The sequence below is a fragment of the Pongo abelii genome, chromosome 8 (assembly GCF_028885655.2).
Source record: "Pongo abelii isolate AG06213 chromosome 8, NHGRI_mPonAbe1-v2.0_pri, whole genome shotgun sequence".
NCBI lineage: Eukaryota > Metazoa > Chordata > Mammalia > Primates > Hominidae > Pongo > Pongo abelii.
Window position 1 is genome coordinate 120,696,252 of NC_071993.2, and position 21,425 is coordinate 120,717,676.

Consider the following 21,425-nt stretch of genomic DNA (forward strand, 5'->3'; position numbering starts at 1 on the left):
AAATTAGCTGGGCATGGTGGTGGGTGCCTGTAATCCCAACTACTCAGGAGGCTGAGGAAGGGGAATTGCTTGATGTGGGAGGCGGAGGTTGCGCTGAGCCGAGACTGTGCCATTGCACTCCAGCCTGGGCAACAAGAGTGAAACTCCCTCACAAAAAAAAAAAAAAAAAGGCCAAAATGTTAACAGTGTTATTCCTGGGTGGTAGAACTGCACTCTGAGTGGTATGGATCCAGTTCTGTCCCTGAAAGTCTCTACCACCCAGAACTAGACACTTCACTTTTCCAGGCATATGACAAAGTGATAGCCTGATGATGGAAAAGGTCCCATCTAGGTCTAGTGTTCTGTGAGTGAGAGCAAAGGCCAGCAAACTTTTTCTATAAATGACCAGACAGTAAATATTTTAGGTTTGGCAGGCTACATATTCTTTGTCAATTATTATACTCAACTCTGCCCTTGTAGCTCCAAAGCAGCCACAGATAATCCAGAAACAATATGATGTGACTTATTTTAAAAAGCAGGCTGTGGGCTGGATTTGTCACTGAGGTTGTAGTGTGTTGACCTCTGGTCTAGAGTACCAGAATCATCTGGAACAGTTGTTTAAAATGCAGATTCCAAAGCCTCGACAGTCATCTACCACTTCAAAGTAACTGAGCCTCCTGATGAGGCTTGGGAAAATATCATTGCTGGTGACTCAGAGCAGCCCCAAGTTAGAGGATCACGGGTTGACTAACAGTTTAGGGTAAAGGACCAGCTTTTAGAGGTTACAGATGGAAAATATTTTTGGATATTTGCATATCCGTTTGTGAGTTGCAGATAACTTGTTATGTGAGTGCTCTGAATTGTCATAATTGTTCCCGTTGCCAGAGGCTGCCAAGTCAAATGCCTTCAGAGTCCAGATAAGAAATGCAAATGAGGGAAAATGCCATGAAGAACACACTAGGGCGTGAGAAGGATATGAGGATCTAGAGGGGATATTTCCTTGCCAAACAGTCCTCACAATAAAAACGTCTTAAACGGTGGGCAAGTCAAACAAAACACACCCCTCTGGCAGCCAGTGCAGCATGTAAGATAAGGGAAATTCACATGGAATACACAGCTTCTCGGAACTCAGACTTCAATAATAAGAGAACAAGAGGGGTTTGACACTTGAAACATCTTTCAGATGTTTGATTTGTATAAAAAGATGGATCCTCCAGTATTCTTTCTGGCAACTAGAAGCCTGTTGCCTGGCACTTTTGAATATTGACAGCCCTGGGAGGATTTAGGAAGTAACTTCTGAACCACCAGAGAAAGATGTAATTGGTTTGATTCTAGGCTCTCTTGTAAGTTGCATTTTACTGCATATCTGTTCTTTGAAACAAGTAACCAATGGGTAGAATTGGTAGTGTCACCATTTTTTTTTTTTTTTGAGATGGAGTTTTGCTTTACAAGGCCGGAGTGCAATATCACTATTTCGGCTCACCGCGACCTCCGCCTCCCGAGTTCAAGCAATTCTCCTGCCTCAGCCTCCTTAGTAGCTGGGATTACAGTCATGCGCCACCACACCCAGCTAATTTTGTATTTTTAGTAGAGACAGGGTTTCTCCATGTTGGTCAGGCTGATCTCGAACTCCCGACCTCAGGTGATCTGCCTCCTCGGCCTCCCAAAGTGCTGGGATCACAGGTGTGAGCCACCGCACTTGGCCGGTGTCACACTTTTAACCAGAGCTTTTTATTATAGGGTCACCTCATTCACTGACTATAGGAGATAAAAGAGGTGATGCTCATGGGTGTGACTCTTCCCCCATACGTACCTCACTCACGAGTTTGTTTACGCTCTGAGCCCGTTTGAGAACCAAATTGTCTTGAGCTGGAAGTGAGTGATAATGTGCAGCGCCTTTCATCTTATTGAAGTCCTGCCTGTATTTTATCTGAAAAAAAAACACACACACATACACAAAACGGGGCTGGAGTTGATGTTTCCATGCTCTGGGAGAGGAATTACGCCAAAGTTATCCTGGGCTTAATGTCAACATTTACTTAATACAATTTTCTGAAGGAAAAAAAATTCACGTGGCCTTTTCTCTTCATTAAATCTATAAACTACTTTGTTATTTTTTGTTATTAAAATTTTCCTGGCCCTTTTCACACTTTTTACACTTTATACTCTAATTCTGCATGGAAAAAAAAAGTCTTAAAATAATCATAACAAAAGTTGTCAGTCCAAACCCATTCTGCCCTTGGTTTAAACATCATTTCCCTGCTAATGAGGGGCAGAGTAATGTCTTTTAACTTCCTTCCTCAGGCAAAGATGATGCTGTTATGGGTCAATGGGTAATAGGTGACTAGTTCTTTGGTAAAGGAAAGAAAAGAGAGTGAAGGAAAAGGAAAGAAAAAGAAAATGGCAAGGGGCGTGAAATGAATGCTAGGTTCTGATGAGACCAACTTCCAGTTGGCATGTTAAGATCTGCAGTGAGCATGTCACTTTTCCAAGTTTAATTATAGCCTGCCTTTCAAGGACTGCCAGCAGGCTAACATTCTGCCAATAGAAATCATTTCATCACCGGGTTACACCCAGTTTGATAATCATATGACTTATTTTAATCAGCTCTTCCCCTAAATTACTCAATTTCTAATTGGGCCATTTGGCAAAACTCTCCTAACACCCCACTCTGGCTGGCCAGCCTCTGTACTTGCTTCAAATGGCCTCAAGCAAGCTATGCTGGTTGTCCATGTCCATCTCCTTGGAAGCAGATAAATGGGGCCAAAGAAGGCATCATAAATTTGGATGGGAGTTGAGGGCTAACATTCTACTTTGGCTCAGCTGTAAAAAATGTATCTGTGTGTAGGTTCCAGTAAGCACAGCCTTCAAAATCTCACTTCTCTGCCTCTGGCTCTGTGGTCACACCTACATGGTACTTACATCACTAGCGAGTTCGTGGGCTTTCTTGGCGTTCTGATATGCTGGAGTGATCATAGCCGGGAAGCTGCCCTTTCCCCTGTGCTCCTCATACTCCTCCGGGTAACCCTGCTGGGTGCGTCAAAAACTTCAGTGAGTAATGCTTCCCTCCCCAAATGGGTGGGGTTCAGCAATGGTCACTCATAGAGCCTATTCTCACAGAGGTTCATCCACCTTGGGTATTCCAGTGACGTCCATGTGTTGGTTTAAACATTCCTTTTAAGATGGCAGATCCTGGAGTCAGGCCCCCTTACTGGTGCCCAGCACATAGTCAGCACTAAATAATGGCAACTGACATCATGATCATCATCATTATTTCCACTGGATAAATCAGACACTCTACCACTCTCCCAGGCCCATATGTTATGAAATATTCATTTTTTAACTGACAACCAGGGAAGTCCTTTGTCTTCCAGTAGGTCTCGAACACTACCTTACTCATGTCCAGTGGCAGATCTATGTAGAGACCTCCCCCGGTGGTACTGCCTCCCCTGGTGGTACTGTTTCCCCCTTTGGTACTATCTCCCACAGTGGTACTGTCTCCCCCGGTGGTACTGCCTCCCCTGGTGGTACTGTCTCCCCCGGTGGTACTGTCTCCCCCGGTGGTACTATCTCCCACAGTGGTACTGTCTCCCCAAGTGGTACTGTCTCCCCCGGTGGTACTGTCTCTCCTGGTGGTACTGTCTCCCCCGATGGTACTGCCTCCCCCGGTGGTACTGCCTCCCCCGGTGGTACTGTCTCTCCTGGTGGTACTGTCTCCCCCAGTGGTACTATCTCCCACAGTGGTACTGTCTCCCCAAGTGGTACTGTCTCCCCCAGTGGTACTGTCTCCCCCGGTGGTACTGTCTCCCCAAGTGGTACTGTCTCCCCCGGTGGTACTGTCTCTCCTGGTGGTACTGTCTCCCCCGATGGTACTGCCTCCCCCGGTGGTACTGTCTCTCCTGGTGGTACTGTCTCCCCCGGTGGTACTATCTCCCACAGTGGTACTGTCTCCCCAAGTGGTACTGTCTCCCCCAGTGGTACTGTCTCCCCCGGTGGTACTGTCTCCCCAAGTGGTACTGTCTCCCCCGGTGGTACTGTCTCTCCTGGTGGTACTGTCTCCCCCGATGGTACTGCCTCCCCCCGTGGTACTGTCTCCCCTGGTGGTACTGCCTCCCCCAGCGGTACTCCTCCCCTGGTGGTACTGTCTCCCCTGGTGGCACTGTCTCCCCTGGTGGTACTGTCTCCTCTGGTGGTACTGTCTGCCCTGGTGGTACTCTCTCCCCTGGTGGTACTGTCTCCCCCGGTGGTACTCCTCCCCTGGTGGTACTGTCTCCCCCAGTGGTACTGTCTCCCCCGGTGGTATTGTCTCCCCTGGTGGTACTCTCTCCCCCAGTGGTACTGTCTCCCCCGGTGTTCCTGTCTCCCCCGGTGGTACTCTCTCCCCCGGTGGTACTGTCTCCCCCAGTGGTACTGCCTTCCCCAGTGGTATGTGTCATGTAACCAGAAAAGGAGTATTATATAATTTTTGTAATTTAGGAGGAAAAACTTTGAATTACCATAAGATTATCTGAAATGGGACTAAATGTATATTTCAGACTAAGGATTATAATCTTCGTCTTAATCCTTTCTTATATCTTCCCCACACCATCCATCCACTCCCAGAAAGGAAAACCTTGTCTTTCATGACACGGTTATCACATGACGGATAACCCCTCCCTGGCAGCCAGATGTACTTTAAGACCCAGCTTAAATTCTCCTTGTAGAAGTCCCTGAGTCCTCCCTCACCCCTGGACCTGCCCCAGGCAGAGTCCTCTGTGTTTTTACTGTACTTTTCGCACAAATCTGAAACAGCCCATATGGTGCCCCCATTAGGCTCACGACTCCATCTCTCTGTGGCCGCCTCCAAGCCAGGGGCCTGCCCAACTCCAGCACCAGGGCTTGGACTGTGGCACACACATTTTCTAAAATAAAATAGTTGGGTCAGATTAGAAAGTCCGGGCTCCCCATTATCCAACAATGAAAACTATTTAGCCCGAGTTCTCCTTTCTGCCTGGCTGCCAGAAGGTTCTGGCCAAATATAATAAGTAAAAAAAGGTTAAGTTTTTTTTAAAGGTTCTCAAATTCTTTGGTAATCTGCTCTATGACTTTGCCCATTCTGCTCTATAGTTTTGTGTTGGTAACTTTATTTTAGTTCCTCTCTCTCTCTCTCTCTCTATATATATATATATATGTGTGTATATATATATATACGTATGTTGTAAGTGTTAATCTTTTTTCAAGACACCTAATCCTGTTGATTACATGGTATAATCCTTTTAACAAGTCTAGTTACTTGTTAAAAAGAAGAATGAATTGGTTGGCATTTAAGGCACTACAGATATTTATAGTTATCTGCCTGTTGGCTTCTCTCTCGCTCCCTCCTCCTCATGCCCTGGCGAGTCATGCTAAATCACAACAGTGAAATGCCATGCTAGACTGAGTCCTCTCAACAGCTGCTGATGGTGCTATCAAACAACACTCACTTTGATTCTTGCATTTGTTATTTTCAGGACTGAAAACTTCAATCAAATCGTCCTACTAATCAAGAACCAGCTATGATACTATGAAGTTACATTTCATCTGTACCTACAGACATGTCTAGGTACACATATGAAATGATACATGTGTCTTATAACTACTGGTAGATAGGATTGGCCAAACACAGGACAAAATAGTTTTTGCCAAATATAGAAGCCAGATTTTTTTAAGCTGATTTTTAAAAGTTGTCCTGAGCTTTCCAAACAATATATTTAAAATACAAAACCAGTAAAAACATTTTTCACTGGTTTAAAGCACTAAAAGACCACTTAATTAACTTAGAGAATTTGATTAAATGGCTTTTTAAATTCAAAACCAAGCATTTTTGCTCTGGCAATTTTCAAAGGAGTCCCAACTGACCTTCACACACATCCTAAGACTCATATGAGCATATGCCTAACTATGGCAATGTGTTTTTCTAAAGAAGAGAAACAAATTCATTGTGGTTTTCTAAATCATATATGTTGTAGGGAGTCTACTTACTGACAAATAATTCAAACAACTGTCCAATTATGAATAAAAATCACTTAAATCCATGGAATGTATTCTTCCAATACACACACTTGCTCTTCCAATGTTCTTTACTTGCAACTGTGAACAATAATGCTTCCTTTCTACCCTATAACACCTGGCTAATACCAGAAAAGACAGAGGGATGCGCAAATAATAATTAGCTTGTGATTGTCATCTTAATCTTTTTTTACTCCCTGTCAAGATGTAGTTCATCTGAGAAGTGAAATTGGAAAAAGGGTTTGCATTCTCTGGCATACTGATTTATCTACCAACCTAGATAAAAAAATTCACTTTCTAAGAAAATGAGCCCCACTGCTCAGTGAAATACTCAATATTTTTCAGGATGCATTTTTATCTCTATGTTGCTTATGATAGAGACCAGCTAAGCTTAGCCAATCTTAGTCCTAGGGACTGTTCTTCAATGGACAGATAAGAATGCTTTCTTCTTGGCCAAGCCACCATATTGGTATAAGTCATTTATTAATTTAAAAAAAGAAAGTGCCTCAATCTGTTTTTCCTAAGTGGGTCAAGTTGAGCCCTGTGCAATTGTTTGTCCACTACTTTCTATCTTGGAAAATCTACCTTTCATAAATAAGGTAAAGATAAACCACAGACCCACCCCTGATTAAATGGTCATAGCTGTGTCACAGCCTAGAAGGGGCCAAACATGGAAAAGAGCAGGTCAGGAGATCATTTTATCACATACCTGGCCATATTGGTCTGCACATTCCCTTGTCAAGGTGCCCTCAGCTCCAATGGCTGGACCAGCCATTCCCCTCATTTCTTTTTGATATTGTTGATGGTACCTCACCTGTTTGAAGGCAAAGGACAAACTCGGTGAATTTGACTCCCATGCACAGGAGCCAAAAGTGAATGTCTTAATGGATTGTTCTTTTTCTGCTTGGATCTAGGGAGTAGGTATGTCTCAGACATAAAAGTACCAGGTCATTGTTGTTGGTAAAATTGACTTAAAACTATGAAGGAAAACTACTCTCTGGCTTCAGGGTAAATACAAAAGTCGACAGGAAGTTGGACTCCCCAGACCCAGGTTCACATTCCTCTTTCTCCCTAACATGAACACATTGTCAAGGACACTTACATCACTTGCCAGCTCATTGGCTCTTTTGGCTATCTGATAGGCGGGTGTGATCATCGCAGGGAAACTGCCTTTCCCTCTTTGTGGTTCATAGTCCTCTGTGTATCTCACCTGAAATGAAAAAAAAATGTGAATCACATGCCCCAATTCCACTGTTTATCAGATGATCTTAGTGAGATGCTCTGCTAAGGGTTCCATGACATCCTGCCCATCTCCTGTCATAGCCCATATGGCATATAATTGGCTTACAGTTTGATGGGCCATGTGCATCTTATTCACCTTCTTATTCCCAATACTCAGCACAGTGCCTGGCACATGGAGACACCCAATGTGCAATTCAACACATGCTTACTTAGCACCTGGTGCGGGCCAGGCACTGGGCCTGGGCAGAGTAATAAGTCTTCAGCCCTCAAGGAGTTGTCAGCCATGTTTGGGAGACACAAGAGTCTTCTCAACCCCAGATCGAGGCTAAGGCAAGAGGAAACCACGTATTAAGCAGAAGCTGGATTTGTGCTTCAATGTCCCATTCAGAACAACACTAAGTTCTTGATCTTATTATGCTATGGAACATTTGGATTATGCAAAGGCAAGTGGTAAAAGTTGTTTAGAAATTATGTTCTCTAATTTGTAGTGGCAGGAGAGATTTCTCTCAGATTACTCAGATACATCCAATTTGGTACTAATCCAATCTAAAGTTTTCTCTTTAAGGAAGTGTTTTTGCAAGGTCTCTGCCAAATGACTTATCAAACCCAACCATCCTTGACCTCAGGAATTTCTTCTTGTTACCCATGCAGGGCTAGAATGTCTCATACATTCTCCCTCCCTCCACCTCCAAGCAAGGGAAGAATGAGGGATCTTAAGTGCAAACCACTACATCTTGGCCTCCCTCATTTCTCTCTCTTTTTTGTTAATTTAATTTAATTTTAAGTTCCAGAATACATGTGCAGGATGTGCAGGTTTGTTACACAGGTAAATGTGTGCCATGGTGGTTTGCTGTACATATCAGCCCATCACCTAGGTATTAAGCCCGGCATGCATTAGCTATTTATCCTGATGCTCTCCCTCCCCTCAGCTCCCCACTGTAGGCCCCAGTGTGTGTTGTTCCCCTCCCTGTGTCCATGTGTTCTCATTGCTCAGCTCCCACTTATAAGTGAGAACATGGGGTGTTTGGTTTTCTGTTCCTGTATCAGTCTGCTGAGGATAATGGCCTCCAGCATCATCCATGTCCCTGCAAAGGACATGATCTTGTTCCTTTTTATCATTCTATTATAAAGATACATGCACGTGTATGTTCATTGCAGCACTATTCACAAGAGCAAAGATGAGGAATCAACCCAAATGACCATCAGTGATGGACTGGCCTCCCTCCTTTCTTACATCACTTTGAAGCTGTGCCCCAGCCTTGCTCCGTAGCAGCTCAGGAGTATCCGCCACCGTGGAGAACCTGGAGATGCGGTCATCGTGCCCTCTCTTATACTCCACCTGATGAGAAGACAGTAGAGTCAAGGGTGCACCCACCTCACAGCCTCTGCAATGACCTCTCCCTGTGGCTCTCCTAAAGCTGCACCATCAGGCTACACTCAATGCAAACCTGTGGCAAGTCTTCTGTAGCTTGTTTCATGGGCTCCTCCTCAAAAAGCATCTATGCTAATGTGCTAAGTCCAGGAGTGTGCCAGGGACTGCCACACCCCAATAAATATTAACTTGCTTAATCTCCATAACAATCACATTTGGCAGAACTAATGTTTTCCTCACTTTACAAATGAGAAGCCAAGGAAGAGAGAAATTAAGTAATCCGTCCACGGTCACATAGCACTAAGGGATAGAGCCAGGATTCAAATTTCAGCATTCTGGCTCCAAAATCTGAGCTTTTAACAAATAAACTTTGCTACTCTTCCAGTGAACCTGACATCCAGTTAAAAATTAGTGTCTTCGGCTGGGTGTGGTGGCTCACGCGAGTAATCCCTGCACTTTGGGAGGCCAAGGTGGGTGGATCACAAGATCAAGAGATTGAGACCATCCTGGCCAACATGGTGAAACCCCATCTCTACTACTAAAAATACAAAAAAATTAGCTGGGTGTGGTGGCACGTGCCTGTAGTCCAGCTACTTGGGAGGCTGAGGCAGGAGAATCAGAATCACTTGAACCCAGGAGACAGAGGTTGCAGTGAGCCAAGAATAAAAATAAAAATAAAATAAAAATAAAAATAAATAAAATAAAATAAAATAAAAATGAAAAATAATAATGTATTCAGTGCTAAAGCAAACTCAAGAAATCATGTGGTCCAGACTTTGGGTGAACTACACATTCTTCTCTGTATTTTATAGACATGGTCCAATCACCGCACAGAGAATACTTGACAGGGAAAATGTAAGAACACAGTTTTCTCTGTAATATGACACTAATGGTACCTACTTCCCCAAAGCACTCTCTTATTGTTTTTTCCCTAAATCACGGGGGTTCATTAATGTCAAAAATTAGCATAATCAATGGTGAAAAAGCACCCAGACACTCACTTGGCTGGCCAGCTGGTTGGCTTTCTTGGCCCTTTGATAAGCAGGTGTGATCATGGCTGGAAAGCTCCCCTTGCCCCTGGGTTGCTCATAGTCTTCTGTATATTCCTGTTGGTCAGAACCAATGTCAGCATGAGAACTGAGATGATATCGAATGACAACTAAGAAAACTGCAATAAAACCAATGAAACTAGATGCGTAAAGTTCTTGGGAAATATTTCAATCACCTGTAATAAATTTAAAAATGGCTTATAATTGGCCATTTGAATAAAACCATCAGCACTGAAGAACTTGTATTTCCCATGTCAAAGGTGCTCCTCTTCAATGTTCATATCAAAATATGGGGACCTGGCACAACTCAAGGGCTGCCCTTTGACTCTAAGGCCTGTAGGTACCACGGCTATTAATTAATACGTGGGTGACTTTCCTGTAACTCGTCTGCTAGCAAGAGTCCTACAGTATTGGAAGTAAAATGTCTCTTATTCTTTCCTTCTGATTTTTTGAATATCTCTGATGATTAGTTTTCCTAATGAGACTTATCACCTTAGCATTTGTGTTTCTAGCATTTTCTTTCCATTTTCTAGAGGAAAAGTCATGAGGACTAACAGTGTTTTCCAAAGTATATTCTTCAAAGGGTAAGTGTACCTAGAGGTAACCAGGAGGGACCTAGTTACCTAGAGCGTAACCTGTGCAAACGATTGAGGATTTCCACAATCTGGGCTAAAACCGTCCTCCGTATGTGGAAGCCTGCTAAGGTCTCTTACGATTCTGGAGGTCAGTACTTTAAAATGGGCCATCAGGGATGGTTCCTTCTGGAGGTTCTAGAGCATAATCTGTTTCTCTGCCTTTTCCAGCTTCTAGAGGCCCCCATATTTCTAGTTCCTGCCCTACATGGATTTAGCCTCTGCTTCTGTCACCACATCACCTTTCCTCTGACTCTGACCCTCCTGGTTTCAGGGATTAGGACATGTGTATCTTTGGGGATGATAGCATCATTCTGTCTACCACAATTGTAAAAGTCAAGGAACAGTCAAACTAATTGCTAAGTAATTGCTAAACCAATTCCTAAAGCAATTTCTAGGGTGCTTACCTCACCAAGAGACTTTCGAGCCTCAACCATCCTTACAATTTCGGGGTCTGGCAGAGCTCCTGGGCACCAAGCATTCCCTTCCCCATATCCAGTCCAATAGGCTCTCTACAAAGGAAACACACGAAGGGATACAAACACATGCCCCAGACTCCCAGAAACACTTACATACATTGTCAAAAGAAGATATTCTTAAACATTATAAACTCCTATTGGTAAATCCTGGGTCTCAGCTAACTGAAATGTTCATTTATTTCAGGCTAGAAAATGACCGAAGATTCTAAATAATTGAACTTTCTGAGAGCCACTTATGTCACAGGGAAATTTTGAATGTAACAACATTTTCTTGCACACCATTGCATCAGGATCGGGCAAGGAGGAGGGGAAATCACTGTGGACAGGTAATCTGAGATTAATCAACATTATTCAGACAAATGTCGAAAACCTACTACCTGTTATGTACTTGACAACTGACAATGGAAATAAAAGCAAAAAAAAAAAAAGGAAAGGCAAAATTTCTCTTTTAAGATACTCATGACCTACCACCTTGGGAGATAAAACTAACATGAAACAAATAGCAATTAGAAAACAGTTATGTGTTTAAGTGTATTGTCTGAGTGACAAGTACAATAAGAATCTTAACAGTCATGTGTTTAAGTGTACTGTCTGAGTGATAAGTACAATAAGAATCTTAACAGTCATGTGTTTAAGTGTATTGTCTGAGTGATAAGTACAATAAGAATCTTAACAGTCATGTGTTTAAGTGTATTGTCTGAGTGATAAGTACAATAAGAATCTTAACAGTCATGTGTTTAAGTGTGTTGTCTGAGTGATAAGTACAATAAGAATCTTAACAGTCATGTGTTTAAGTGTGTTGTCTGAGTGATAAGTACAATAAGAATCTTAACAGTCATGTGTTTAAGTGTATTGTCTGAGTGACAAGTACAATAAGAATCTTTAAAAAGCAGCCTGTAAGAGATGGGTCCCATTTGGGGCAGGAAGATAGAATTTGGGCTGTACCTCCAGGGCTGAGGGCAGTTAGTAGAGGCCAAGAGAGAAAGAATGGCAGTCACTCTAGAAGGTCAGTTCCATAAAGGCAGGGATTTTCGTGTCTGGTTTACTAATGCATCCCAAAAGCTTGGAACAGTGTGTAGCAACTCATAGACTTAATAATTATTTGTTGAATAAATTCCAGGAATGTAGGCTGCCATGAATAAAAGCATGAAGGCAGTGATGGGCTCACTAATTAGGACCATGAGGAGCTGGGTTTGATTGGACCCAAGGGAAAGAGATGGGGAGCCAGGTAGGCTGGAGCGGGGCAAGGTGGACAGGTTAGATAGAGCCAGCCTTTGGAGATCCGGAAAGACAGATTATTCATATGTGAAATTACACTCAACCTGACTAGCAATCAGGGACATCTAAATTGAAACAAGATGTAGATTGTCCAAACACTTATCTGACAATACCAAGTGCTGGTTAGAATGTTGGGAAACAGGCATTCTTACACACTGCCTTTGGGAGTATAAAATATACAGCTATTTTAGAATGCAATTTGAGCCTCCATTAAAATTTAAAAGGGACATACCCTTTGATCTAGCAACTTTGTTTTTTCATTATCTAGTCTAGAAAAACACTCACTTGTATACAAAAGAGGCCTTGAACAAGAGTGTTCCTTGCAACTTCGCAATAGAAAAAAAAATTTTAGGATAATCCTGTCTATCAATAGGATAGTATGGTATTGTACATCCATTCTTTTTTTTTTTTTTTTTCCCTTGAGACAGAGTCTTGCTCTGTCACCTAGGAGGAGTGCAGTGGCACTATCTCGGCTCACTGCAACCTCTGCCTCCTGGGTTCAAGCAATTCTCCTGCCTCAGCCTCCCGAGAAGCTGGGATTACAGGCACGTACCACCATGCCTGGCTAATTTTTATATTTTTAGTAGAGATGGGCCATGTTGGCCAGGCTAGTCTCGAACTCCTGACCTCAGCTGATCCACCCACCTTGACCTCCCAAAGTGCTGGGATTACAGGCTTGAGCCATGGCACCTGGCCTTGTACATCCATACTTAATGGTGCACCTATGATACACCCATTCACGATAGCTTAAAAGGATGCTGATGTAGAAATATTTCCAAGATATTTGTTGAGTGAAAAATACACACTTCACAACAATGCATACTGTTTCATGAAAAAAGTATACATTTTAATAGAAATATACCGCAAACCAAAAATAAAATTCTAAGCCCCCTAACTATCTGAACAGATCCCTCCTCTCAGCCAAGGACATTTGAAAGTTAACCTGCAAAACTGGTTCAGGCCATGATGGGAAGGGGGAAGTCGAACGTGTCTCATTATACTCGCCTCCCTTTTGGAATTCAGGAAAAACCTACCAACCAGCATTAACACCAACACACACTTTAAGTCTGATAAGAAATATTTACAATCTATTCTCTCTGAAACCTGCTGCTTGGAGGCTTCATCCGCATGATAAAACTTTGGTCTCCACAACCCCCTATTGTAACCCAGACATTTCTTTCTATTGATTTCAGGTCTTTAGTTAATAACTCTTTCAATCAACTGCCAATCAGAAAACTTTAAATCTACCTATAACCTGAAAGCCCCCATTTCGAGTTGTCCTGCCTTTCCAGATGGAACCAATGTACACCTCACATGTACTGATTGATGTCTCATGTCTCCCTAAAATGTATAAAAGCAAGCTGTACTCTGACCACCTCTGGCACAGGTTGTCAGGACCTCCTGAGGCTGTGTCGTGGGTATGTCCTTAACCTTGGCAAAATAAACTTTCTAAATGGATTGAGACCTGTCTCAGATACTTTGGGGTTTATATAACATATACACATATATAATTTTCAATAACAAATAATACTAGCTGATATTTATTGTGTCTACCACTGTTCTAAGACCTTTTGATCATCACAATATCATTATGTTAGGAAGTGTTTGAAGTTCACCTTACAGATGAGAAAGTTGAAGTAAAGAATGGTTAAATAACTCATTTAAGATCCTTCAATAAATGGTAGTAAGCATGTCCAAATGTAAATTCTAGAAAGATATAGTTTTATTTGCAAATCAATAGAGAAAAGTCTGGAAGGATGCTACCCACAAGATTGATGAGAGTGAGTACTTCTACAAAGAAAACTGGAATTGGAAGTGGTGGATAAAGGGTTAGCTTTGTACTGTTTGGATTTTTTTTTTAATAATAAGAATAATGCAAATTCTTATGTGTATATTATGTGTGTAAATAAAATAAATGGCTAAGGAATTCTGAAATGATGAGTCTGTCAACAGACAGGGGAGGTGGGAAGAGTAAGTCAGGGACACCTAGGAAGCTGGGAGCCTCCTGACCCATGTGAGCACAACAGGCTGAAGAGAGGCCAGCCTAGAGGAGGGAAAGCAGCCACCTTGGGAGGCCTCGTAAAGGTCCAGGCAGAAAATGATGTAGATCAGAACGGGGAGAGTGGAGAGAAAAGGGTGGAGCTGAGTGAAGTGTCAGAGAAAGAAAGGGTAACCTTGGTTTCAAACCTGGGTGATAGAAATACAGTGGTTGGAAGGGAAAGACAATGAACCTGGTCTGGGGCAGATAGAGTTCAGGTGATGTTAGGACACGCTGATTGAGGTCTTCCATAGACAGTTGGAATTACAAACTGGATGAAAGGAAACCTACTTGGTTTTCTCTAGAAGTAATAATAATAATACATTCAATTGACATAGTATGTCATTCTTTCTTTTTCCAAACCCACTTATCACTTTTCTCTCACCTCATTTGCCAGTGGCTGCCTGTTAGGTGCACCTTCCTTATCCTTGGATTTCATGTCCCAATGAAAAACTGATTTAAACTGTTCACCATCTTCTTGGTCATGGATCTGCACAAGGAAGATGTTGTCAGTAATGTTTCCATCAGAAAAGAGAAAAAAAAATAGACAAACAATTCCTAGCTACAATTGGGGGATTTTGCTAAGTCTCAACTGCAAAGCATCTTCACTGTGCTGCAAGGCACACTGCACTGTCAGTCTCCCTGTGGTTTAATCTGCACCACCAACCAGGTGGCACATATAGAGCACCTGCTGTGTGTGAAGCTCTTTGAAGCAGTGCAATTAAAGTGACTGAGATAAAGTCTTTATAAACCTACCACACAATACAAATTAGAGTAACCTCAGAAAACATTGGGCATTAGAGTAGTGGTTCTTAATTTCAGTCATGTAACCATCACCCAGGGAGCTTGTTAAAATGCTGGCTCCTCAATTTTATGAAGATATTATTCTTATGCCTCACAATTTTACCTTTAACATCCTAATTTATAATACACCTTGAGTTAATTTTTATGTATAGATAAGGGTCAAGGTTCATTTTTTTCTATATAAATACCCAATTACTACAGTACTGTTTATTGAAAGATCATTCTTGCTATGTTAAATTGCAGTGATGCCTTTCTCGTAAGTCAAGTGACCATATACGTGCAGCCCTATTTCTGGACCTTGTGTTGGAGTCCACCGGTTTATTTCTCTCTTCTTGTGCCAATCCTATGCTGAGTTAATAGAGTAAGTCTGCTTTTATAGAGTAAGTCTTGAAATCTGGTGAGTCCTTCAAACTTGTTCTTCAAGATTTCTTGGCTATTTTAGAAGCTTTGTGTTTTTATATTCGTTCAGAATCAGTCTGTCCATTTCCACAAAAAACACCAGGATTTTGAATGGGACTGCCTTGAATGTATAGATTAATTGGGGGGAAACTGACCTCTCAGTAACATCTTCATAACCTCGAGATAGACAAAGATTTCTTAAATGTAAAAAGGACTAATTATAAAAGAAAAAACATCAGAAGGTCTTAGGTCCAAACTAAGATATCAAAATTTATTAGGTAGGAAGTGAGGCCCAGAAATCGGCAATTTTGGCTGGGCACAGTACCTCACGCCTGCACTCCCAGCACTTTGGGAGGCCGAGGCAGGCGGATCACTTGAGGTCAGGAGTTCCAGACCAGCCTGGCCAACACAGTGAAACCCCATCTCTACTAAAAATAGTAAAAATTAGCTGAGCATGGTGGTGCACGCCTGTAGTCCCAACTACTCAGGAGGCTGAGATATGAGAAACACTTGAACCCAGGAGGTGGAGGTTGCAGTGAGCTGACATCATGCCACTGCACTCCAGCCTGGGCAACAGAGTGAGACCCTGTCTCAAAAAAAAAAAAAAGAAAAAAAAAAAAAGAAAGAAATCTGAAATTTTTACAAGCTGAAGTTTAAATTCTTAATTTTAAACATAATGAGAAAACAAGCTCAGAGAAAAGTTTAAACCCAAAGAATTCTTGTTCCCTATCAAGGGCACATTCTGATATTGACTTTCCAGGGTTCCTACTGCTTAACGCTACTTGATGTGTATATTTTTAAATATGTACACTGAGAGATCTTTACATGCTTTTTTCTTGTGTTTTTAAGAAACAATTAAATGAACATTACATAAACTTAAAGTGGGCTTTGTTTGTTTGTTCGTTTTTTGTTTTTACCTACAAACAATACTACCAATATTTTGGGCCAGTTAATTATTTGTTGTGGAGTACTGGCTCGAGCATGGCAAGATGTTTAACAGCATCCCAGGTCTCCACCCACCAGATGCAATAATACCCCATCAACACCAATCACGACAATCAATATGTCCCCAGACATTAACAAATGTCCCCCGGGTAGGGGTTGGGGGAACTGCCCTCCTTGAGAACAATGTACTTTAGGAATCAGAAACACAGGACCAAAATAGATATTCTGTCCACTTCTAGAAAGTTATATTTGCTGTTCTCCCTCCCCAGTGCAAATCTACCACTGGGGAGGGTTTGCCTCCCCCAAGGGCCTTTCGTGAGATTCAGGATTACATCAAGGAAATAGAAAGAGGAAAAAATGCCATAAATCTTACCAGTGGGGTAAGGAAGCATGAAGGGCTAAATTTCATTCTCTGAATAGAAGAAAACCCTAGATGTTTTATTTTTCTAAAAATTCCATTCACACCTACCAAACAGGAAATTCTGTCTTTGCAAGTATTTATTTATTTTTCAAAGGGTGACATTTAGGAGACAAAAACCTGCAAATCTGCTTTGAATGCCATCTTAAAATCTCTACTTTTCTCCTTCATCACCATCACTGAAAAATCTCTTTCCTTTTTTGATTTTAGCACTTTCACAATGAATTTGTTTTTTATTCAATTGTCAAAGTCTCTCAGAGATCACAAGGAGGTGAAAAGGTAATTCCTAACACACCATAGGGCAGTTGTAAGAGCTGGGCCCTGTAAGTGATATGGTTGTCCATTTTACTTTGTCCCTGGTGGGCAAGAAGGAGAAAGTGATCTCAGTAGACAACACACACACATACACACACACACACACACACACACACACACCATATACATATATATACATACATACATACATACATAAACACCATACATACATATATACACTCACTATATACACATATATACATACCACATATGCATATACATATCCCACATGCATGTACATATACATACATATGCATAAATACATACACACCAAATACATGCACACAATACACATGAACATGTGCACACACATATTCATGCACACACATCACATACACACATATAGATGCGTGTGCACACACATTCACACCTACATACACACATATACACACTCTCCGGATGCACACACACAGATATATACACATATATATACACACATATACACTGTCACATAGACGCAAACACATACACACACGCAGGCTTCCTGGGAAGCTCACATCACTGTCTGTGGCTGGAAATAGAACCAGCAACAATCCTAGCCTTGCTCCAGGTTGGGCCTATCATACACAGTTAAAATAAAGTGAGTCCACTCCTACCTCAAAAAAAGGAAAATAGTGTGTGACCTGTTGTGTGATTATATGGTGGAGACATGCCCGCTGTGGCTCAGTTAGAGGAAAAATACAGACATTATGGATCTTCCTGCAGACAGTGTAATAAATGCAAACAGCATTCTGAGGTAAAGTACATCTCCTCATGTTTTATGTGTCAAATCCTCACTACACAACTGCAGAAACATATGGAAATGTGAAACATGAACGAGTGCTTTTTGTCTTCTGGAGAGTTTGCCACCCTCTGGGTATATATGAAAGAGAGCCACTAATAAATATCCTAAAGTTAAACAGATCTGGATTTGTACCCAACCAGCTGGGTAAACTAGGCAGGTTACTTAACCTCTCTGAGCTTCAGTTTCCTCAACTATAACATGAAAATATTACAGAAGGTTCTTGTCAAGAACACATGAGATAATATAAAGAACTTAGCAGAGTGTTTAGCACTCTGTTTAAGTAAGAGCTAGATTCAATATTTATTGTAATTTCATGTAGCTGCCCTCAGACACCAACAGATGAAAACAAAGTCCTAAAAGAATTAGGCTTCTCAGTAACCTAGGACTACTTGTGAATTCTTAAGACTTGTGAATCCTAGGAAGCAATGATGTCTGAGCAACAATTTGAGCCTCCGTTTCCTCACCGTAAAATGGGATAATAGTAGTACCAACTTCATTGGATTGTGATATATGTTAAATAGATTAAGTGCTTCTACAGTAAATGCTATATATGCTTGTTAAATAAAAGAAATAATAAACTCACAATTAGTTCTAAGCACTTAGTGAAAATAAGGTATCTGGCAGCATGTATAGAGAGCCACACAGCAAGGTCACTACCTCTATCTCATACACAGTTTCTTGGGAGGAGGACAGCTGGGCAGGGAAGGGAGTCAGTATGAGGTGGAGCAACATTAGGAAGGGAATCTTGGGTAAAGAGGGTTCACTAGAGAGTCTTTCACCTCATGGGTAATTTTCTAATTTTAGAAAGCCACTAAAACTTCATCCCACAGAGCAACTTCTTGTGGGTTATAGAAGCTCAATGATTCATCATTTTAATAGGTGCAAGAGTTCCATCGATAACTGGTTATTTGACAAAACCCCACTATTAGATTTTCAAGAGGTTGGATTTGGCAATGTGGCCTCCATGTTTACCTCCCCATCTCAACCCCACACCTCCTAAACTAAACTTCCTTTCCAAAGGAAAACATCTTTGACTTCTCCCCACCCCAAGGGGAAAACAGGCTGCCAATAATCGTAAGTAATGACTGAATTCAGAGAGACTTAAGAGTGTGAAACTAAAGGTTTTAATTTTATGTACCAGAATGTCACAGGGAAAAGTCAAGATCCTTGTAATATGTTCCAACTATGTAAGCATTGTTTTATGTATTAAGCACCTAGTATATGCAGAGCCTACTCTATAAACTGTCATCATTTTATGAGACAGTCTTGAGCTGGACAAGACACAAAGACTATACTGAAATCAAGGACCTCAATTATTCAATCTAGATTATCCTGTATATTGGCTCTTAATATTGTGGGAGAACAAAAAGTCACATTTGTTACTCAAATGCACTTTACATGCGCATGTGGAGGAAATGGGCAGGTTCACATGCAGACAGAGACACTTAAAAACTTAACATGTGCCTAGCATCGTTAATCGATATATAACATTTGCACATATTTATGGAGTACATATAATATTTTGTTACACATTAGAATGTGTGATGATCAAGTCAGGGCATTTAGGGTGTTTATCAGCTCGAGTATTTATCATTTCTATTCTAGCTATTTTGAAATATATGATACATTGTTGTTAATTGTGGTCATCCTACTCTGCTATAGGACATTACAACATGTTCCTTCTTTTATGTATTTAATTTTTTAAGAAATAAAGACAGGGTCTCGCTATGTTGCCCAGGCTAGTCTCTAACTCCCAAGCTCAAACTATCTGCCCGCTTTGGCCTCCCAAAGTGTTGGGATTGTAGGTGTGAGCCACTGTGCCTGGCTAGAATATATTCCTTCTATCTATTTGTATGTTTCTACCCAGTAACCAACCATTCTCCATACCCTCCATCCCATTGAAAATTAAATAACTTACCCCACTGATGGCCTCTGGAAATGTCCTCACATTTAGGTTTAATGGAGTGTGATAGACACTGGTGAAAGTGTTGTTCTTAGGGTTATGGCTACAACAAATAGGTATAAATCAAAATTAGAAATGTATGTTATCCAAATGATTGAGGGACTATTCTTAAAATTATTTTTAAATAATAACAGTTATTTTTTAAAAATCAATAAGTATAAAACTTAAAAATTAAGTTCATGATTTTCCAGGCAATGCATCTTACAGAAAAAAAAAAGCAAATAAAATAAAATCAACACATATAACTGAAAGCCTAAATTTAACTGGAAATGATCACTTGAAAACTTTCTGAAGAAAGTAAAAAAGGATTCTGAAATTATTTAAAAGAAAATACTTCAAAGCTCTATATGCGTATTTATGGCCATTATATTGTTCTGCACAGTATTTAATAATTTGACATGAGGTTATAGTGGGTATATTTGATCTTTTACTTGGAAGAAGTTTGAAATTTTGTGTCCATTGCATAAAATCCCACCTTAGGTCTCTTTAATGACAGGATACAAAGGAACACTTTGGGAGAAGATATTTCTTGGATTTAACCCCAGGGTACATGATTTGAACGTTTAGTTGGCTCCTTGTTGAAAAACAAATAAAACTCAAGAGGTAGTGGTGGGGGCATCAAACACTTACGCGTGACAGTACGGTTTTTTCTGGTGACTCACAAAGTTATTAACAGACAGCATCATCTTGCAAACTTCACAGTGAAAACAGGCTTTATGCCATATCTAGAAATCATACAGAGAAGATTTAGCAATTACCTTTTTCCCCCCAGACCCAAGGTCCTTATATATTTTAGGGTAAAAAAATGAAATTCGAGGATAAAATGGTGATTTAAAAAAAATTAAAAACCACACACACAGCTATAACAATACTCACGGTTAAATAAATGGATAACTTTTTTTTTTTTTGAGACAAGATAGAAGAAATAGAAATGGGTAGAACTAAATAAAGGTGAGAAAATATAACTTTTTCTTGTGGTTCAAAACAATTTAACTGAAAATTAAATTTCCATATTTACCTAAGTCCATATGTGAGAAGGTCAATTTCCTGTGTTTGTTATTATTCACAAAAGTCGAGAAATGTCTACTGACCTGATCTATACAGCTGATCTTCTCAGCAGGATAAACCCCATACCCACACCTAGAACAGGCCTGCACATTCATCTCGAAGCTGGAAGAGAGACGACAAAGATAGGCAACAGGCAAGAAATGCAACGAGAACCCCCAGCCTAGTTCAAGTCTTCAAAATCCGACGACTATAAAATTCCTGTGGGCACCTCGATCGTTCAGAATCCAACTTCCACTTTCCTTTGCTGACCTTCTAATTTGAAGTCAGCAGTTGGATGGTTTTTAAAGCTGCCACTTACTCAAGGGGCTATTTTGGCCACTCACTTAGCACGCATGCGTCTGGGAAATAAGGTGGAAGTATTTCTAGCTGACATGCTTCTCTAAATAGAAAAATGAACTCACAACAGCATCATGTTTATGTGGATAACCAAATCCTGGTGTATGATCAGGCAGCATGGAGTGGTTTAGCACTAGCTGTGATCATGACCCAAGAAAAGAACCTAAAGGAAGATGCCACACCGTCATCCAACAATCAAATTAGAAAAGCTTGCTCTATGCATCCTATGACTAAAGCAGAAAGGCCAGCTCCCAAAAATATAGAAAATAAAATAGGATTGATTCACTCCTTTAAATG

The 21,425-nt window shown here is 41.0% G+C and overlaps 1 protein-coding gene across 3 annotated transcripts in view; it reads right to left on the reverse strand.

Annotated features, from left to right (window-relative positions):
- Positions 1 to 21,144, reverse strand: part of NRAP (nebulin related anchoring protein) — a 76,552-nt gene extending 55,408 nt beyond the window's left edge. For all 3 annotated transcript variants that reach the window (XM_063727764.1, XM_024253974.3, XM_024253973.3), the window contains exons 1-11: positions 20,816 to 21,144; positions 20,355 to 20,449; positions 19,680 to 19,767; positions 14,482 to 14,586; positions 10,709 to 10,813; positions 9,622 to 9,726; positions 8,483 to 8,587; positions 7,109 to 7,216; positions 6,716 to 6,820; positions 2,902 to 3,006; positions 1,793 to 1,909 (exon numbers count right to left, since the gene is read on the reverse strand). In XM_063727764.1, coding sequence (XP_063583834.1) covers positions 1,793 to 1,909; positions 2,902 to 3,006; positions 6,716 to 6,820; positions 7,109 to 7,216; positions 8,483 to 8,587; positions 9,622 to 9,726; positions 10,709 to 10,813; positions 14,482 to 14,586; positions 19,680 to 19,767; positions 20,355 to 20,449; positions 20,816 to 20,887 — 1,110 coding nt within the window. In that variant the 5' untranslated portion in view covers positions 20,888 to 21,144. The remainder of the gene's footprint in view (positions 1 to 1,792; positions 1,910 to 2,901; positions 3,007 to 6,715; positions 6,821 to 7,108; positions 7,217 to 8,482; positions 8,588 to 9,621; positions 9,727 to 10,708; positions 10,814 to 14,481; positions 14,587 to 19,679; positions 19,768 to 20,354; positions 20,450 to 20,815) is intronic.
- Between the last annotated feature and the right edge of the window lie 281 nt (positions 21,145 to 21,425).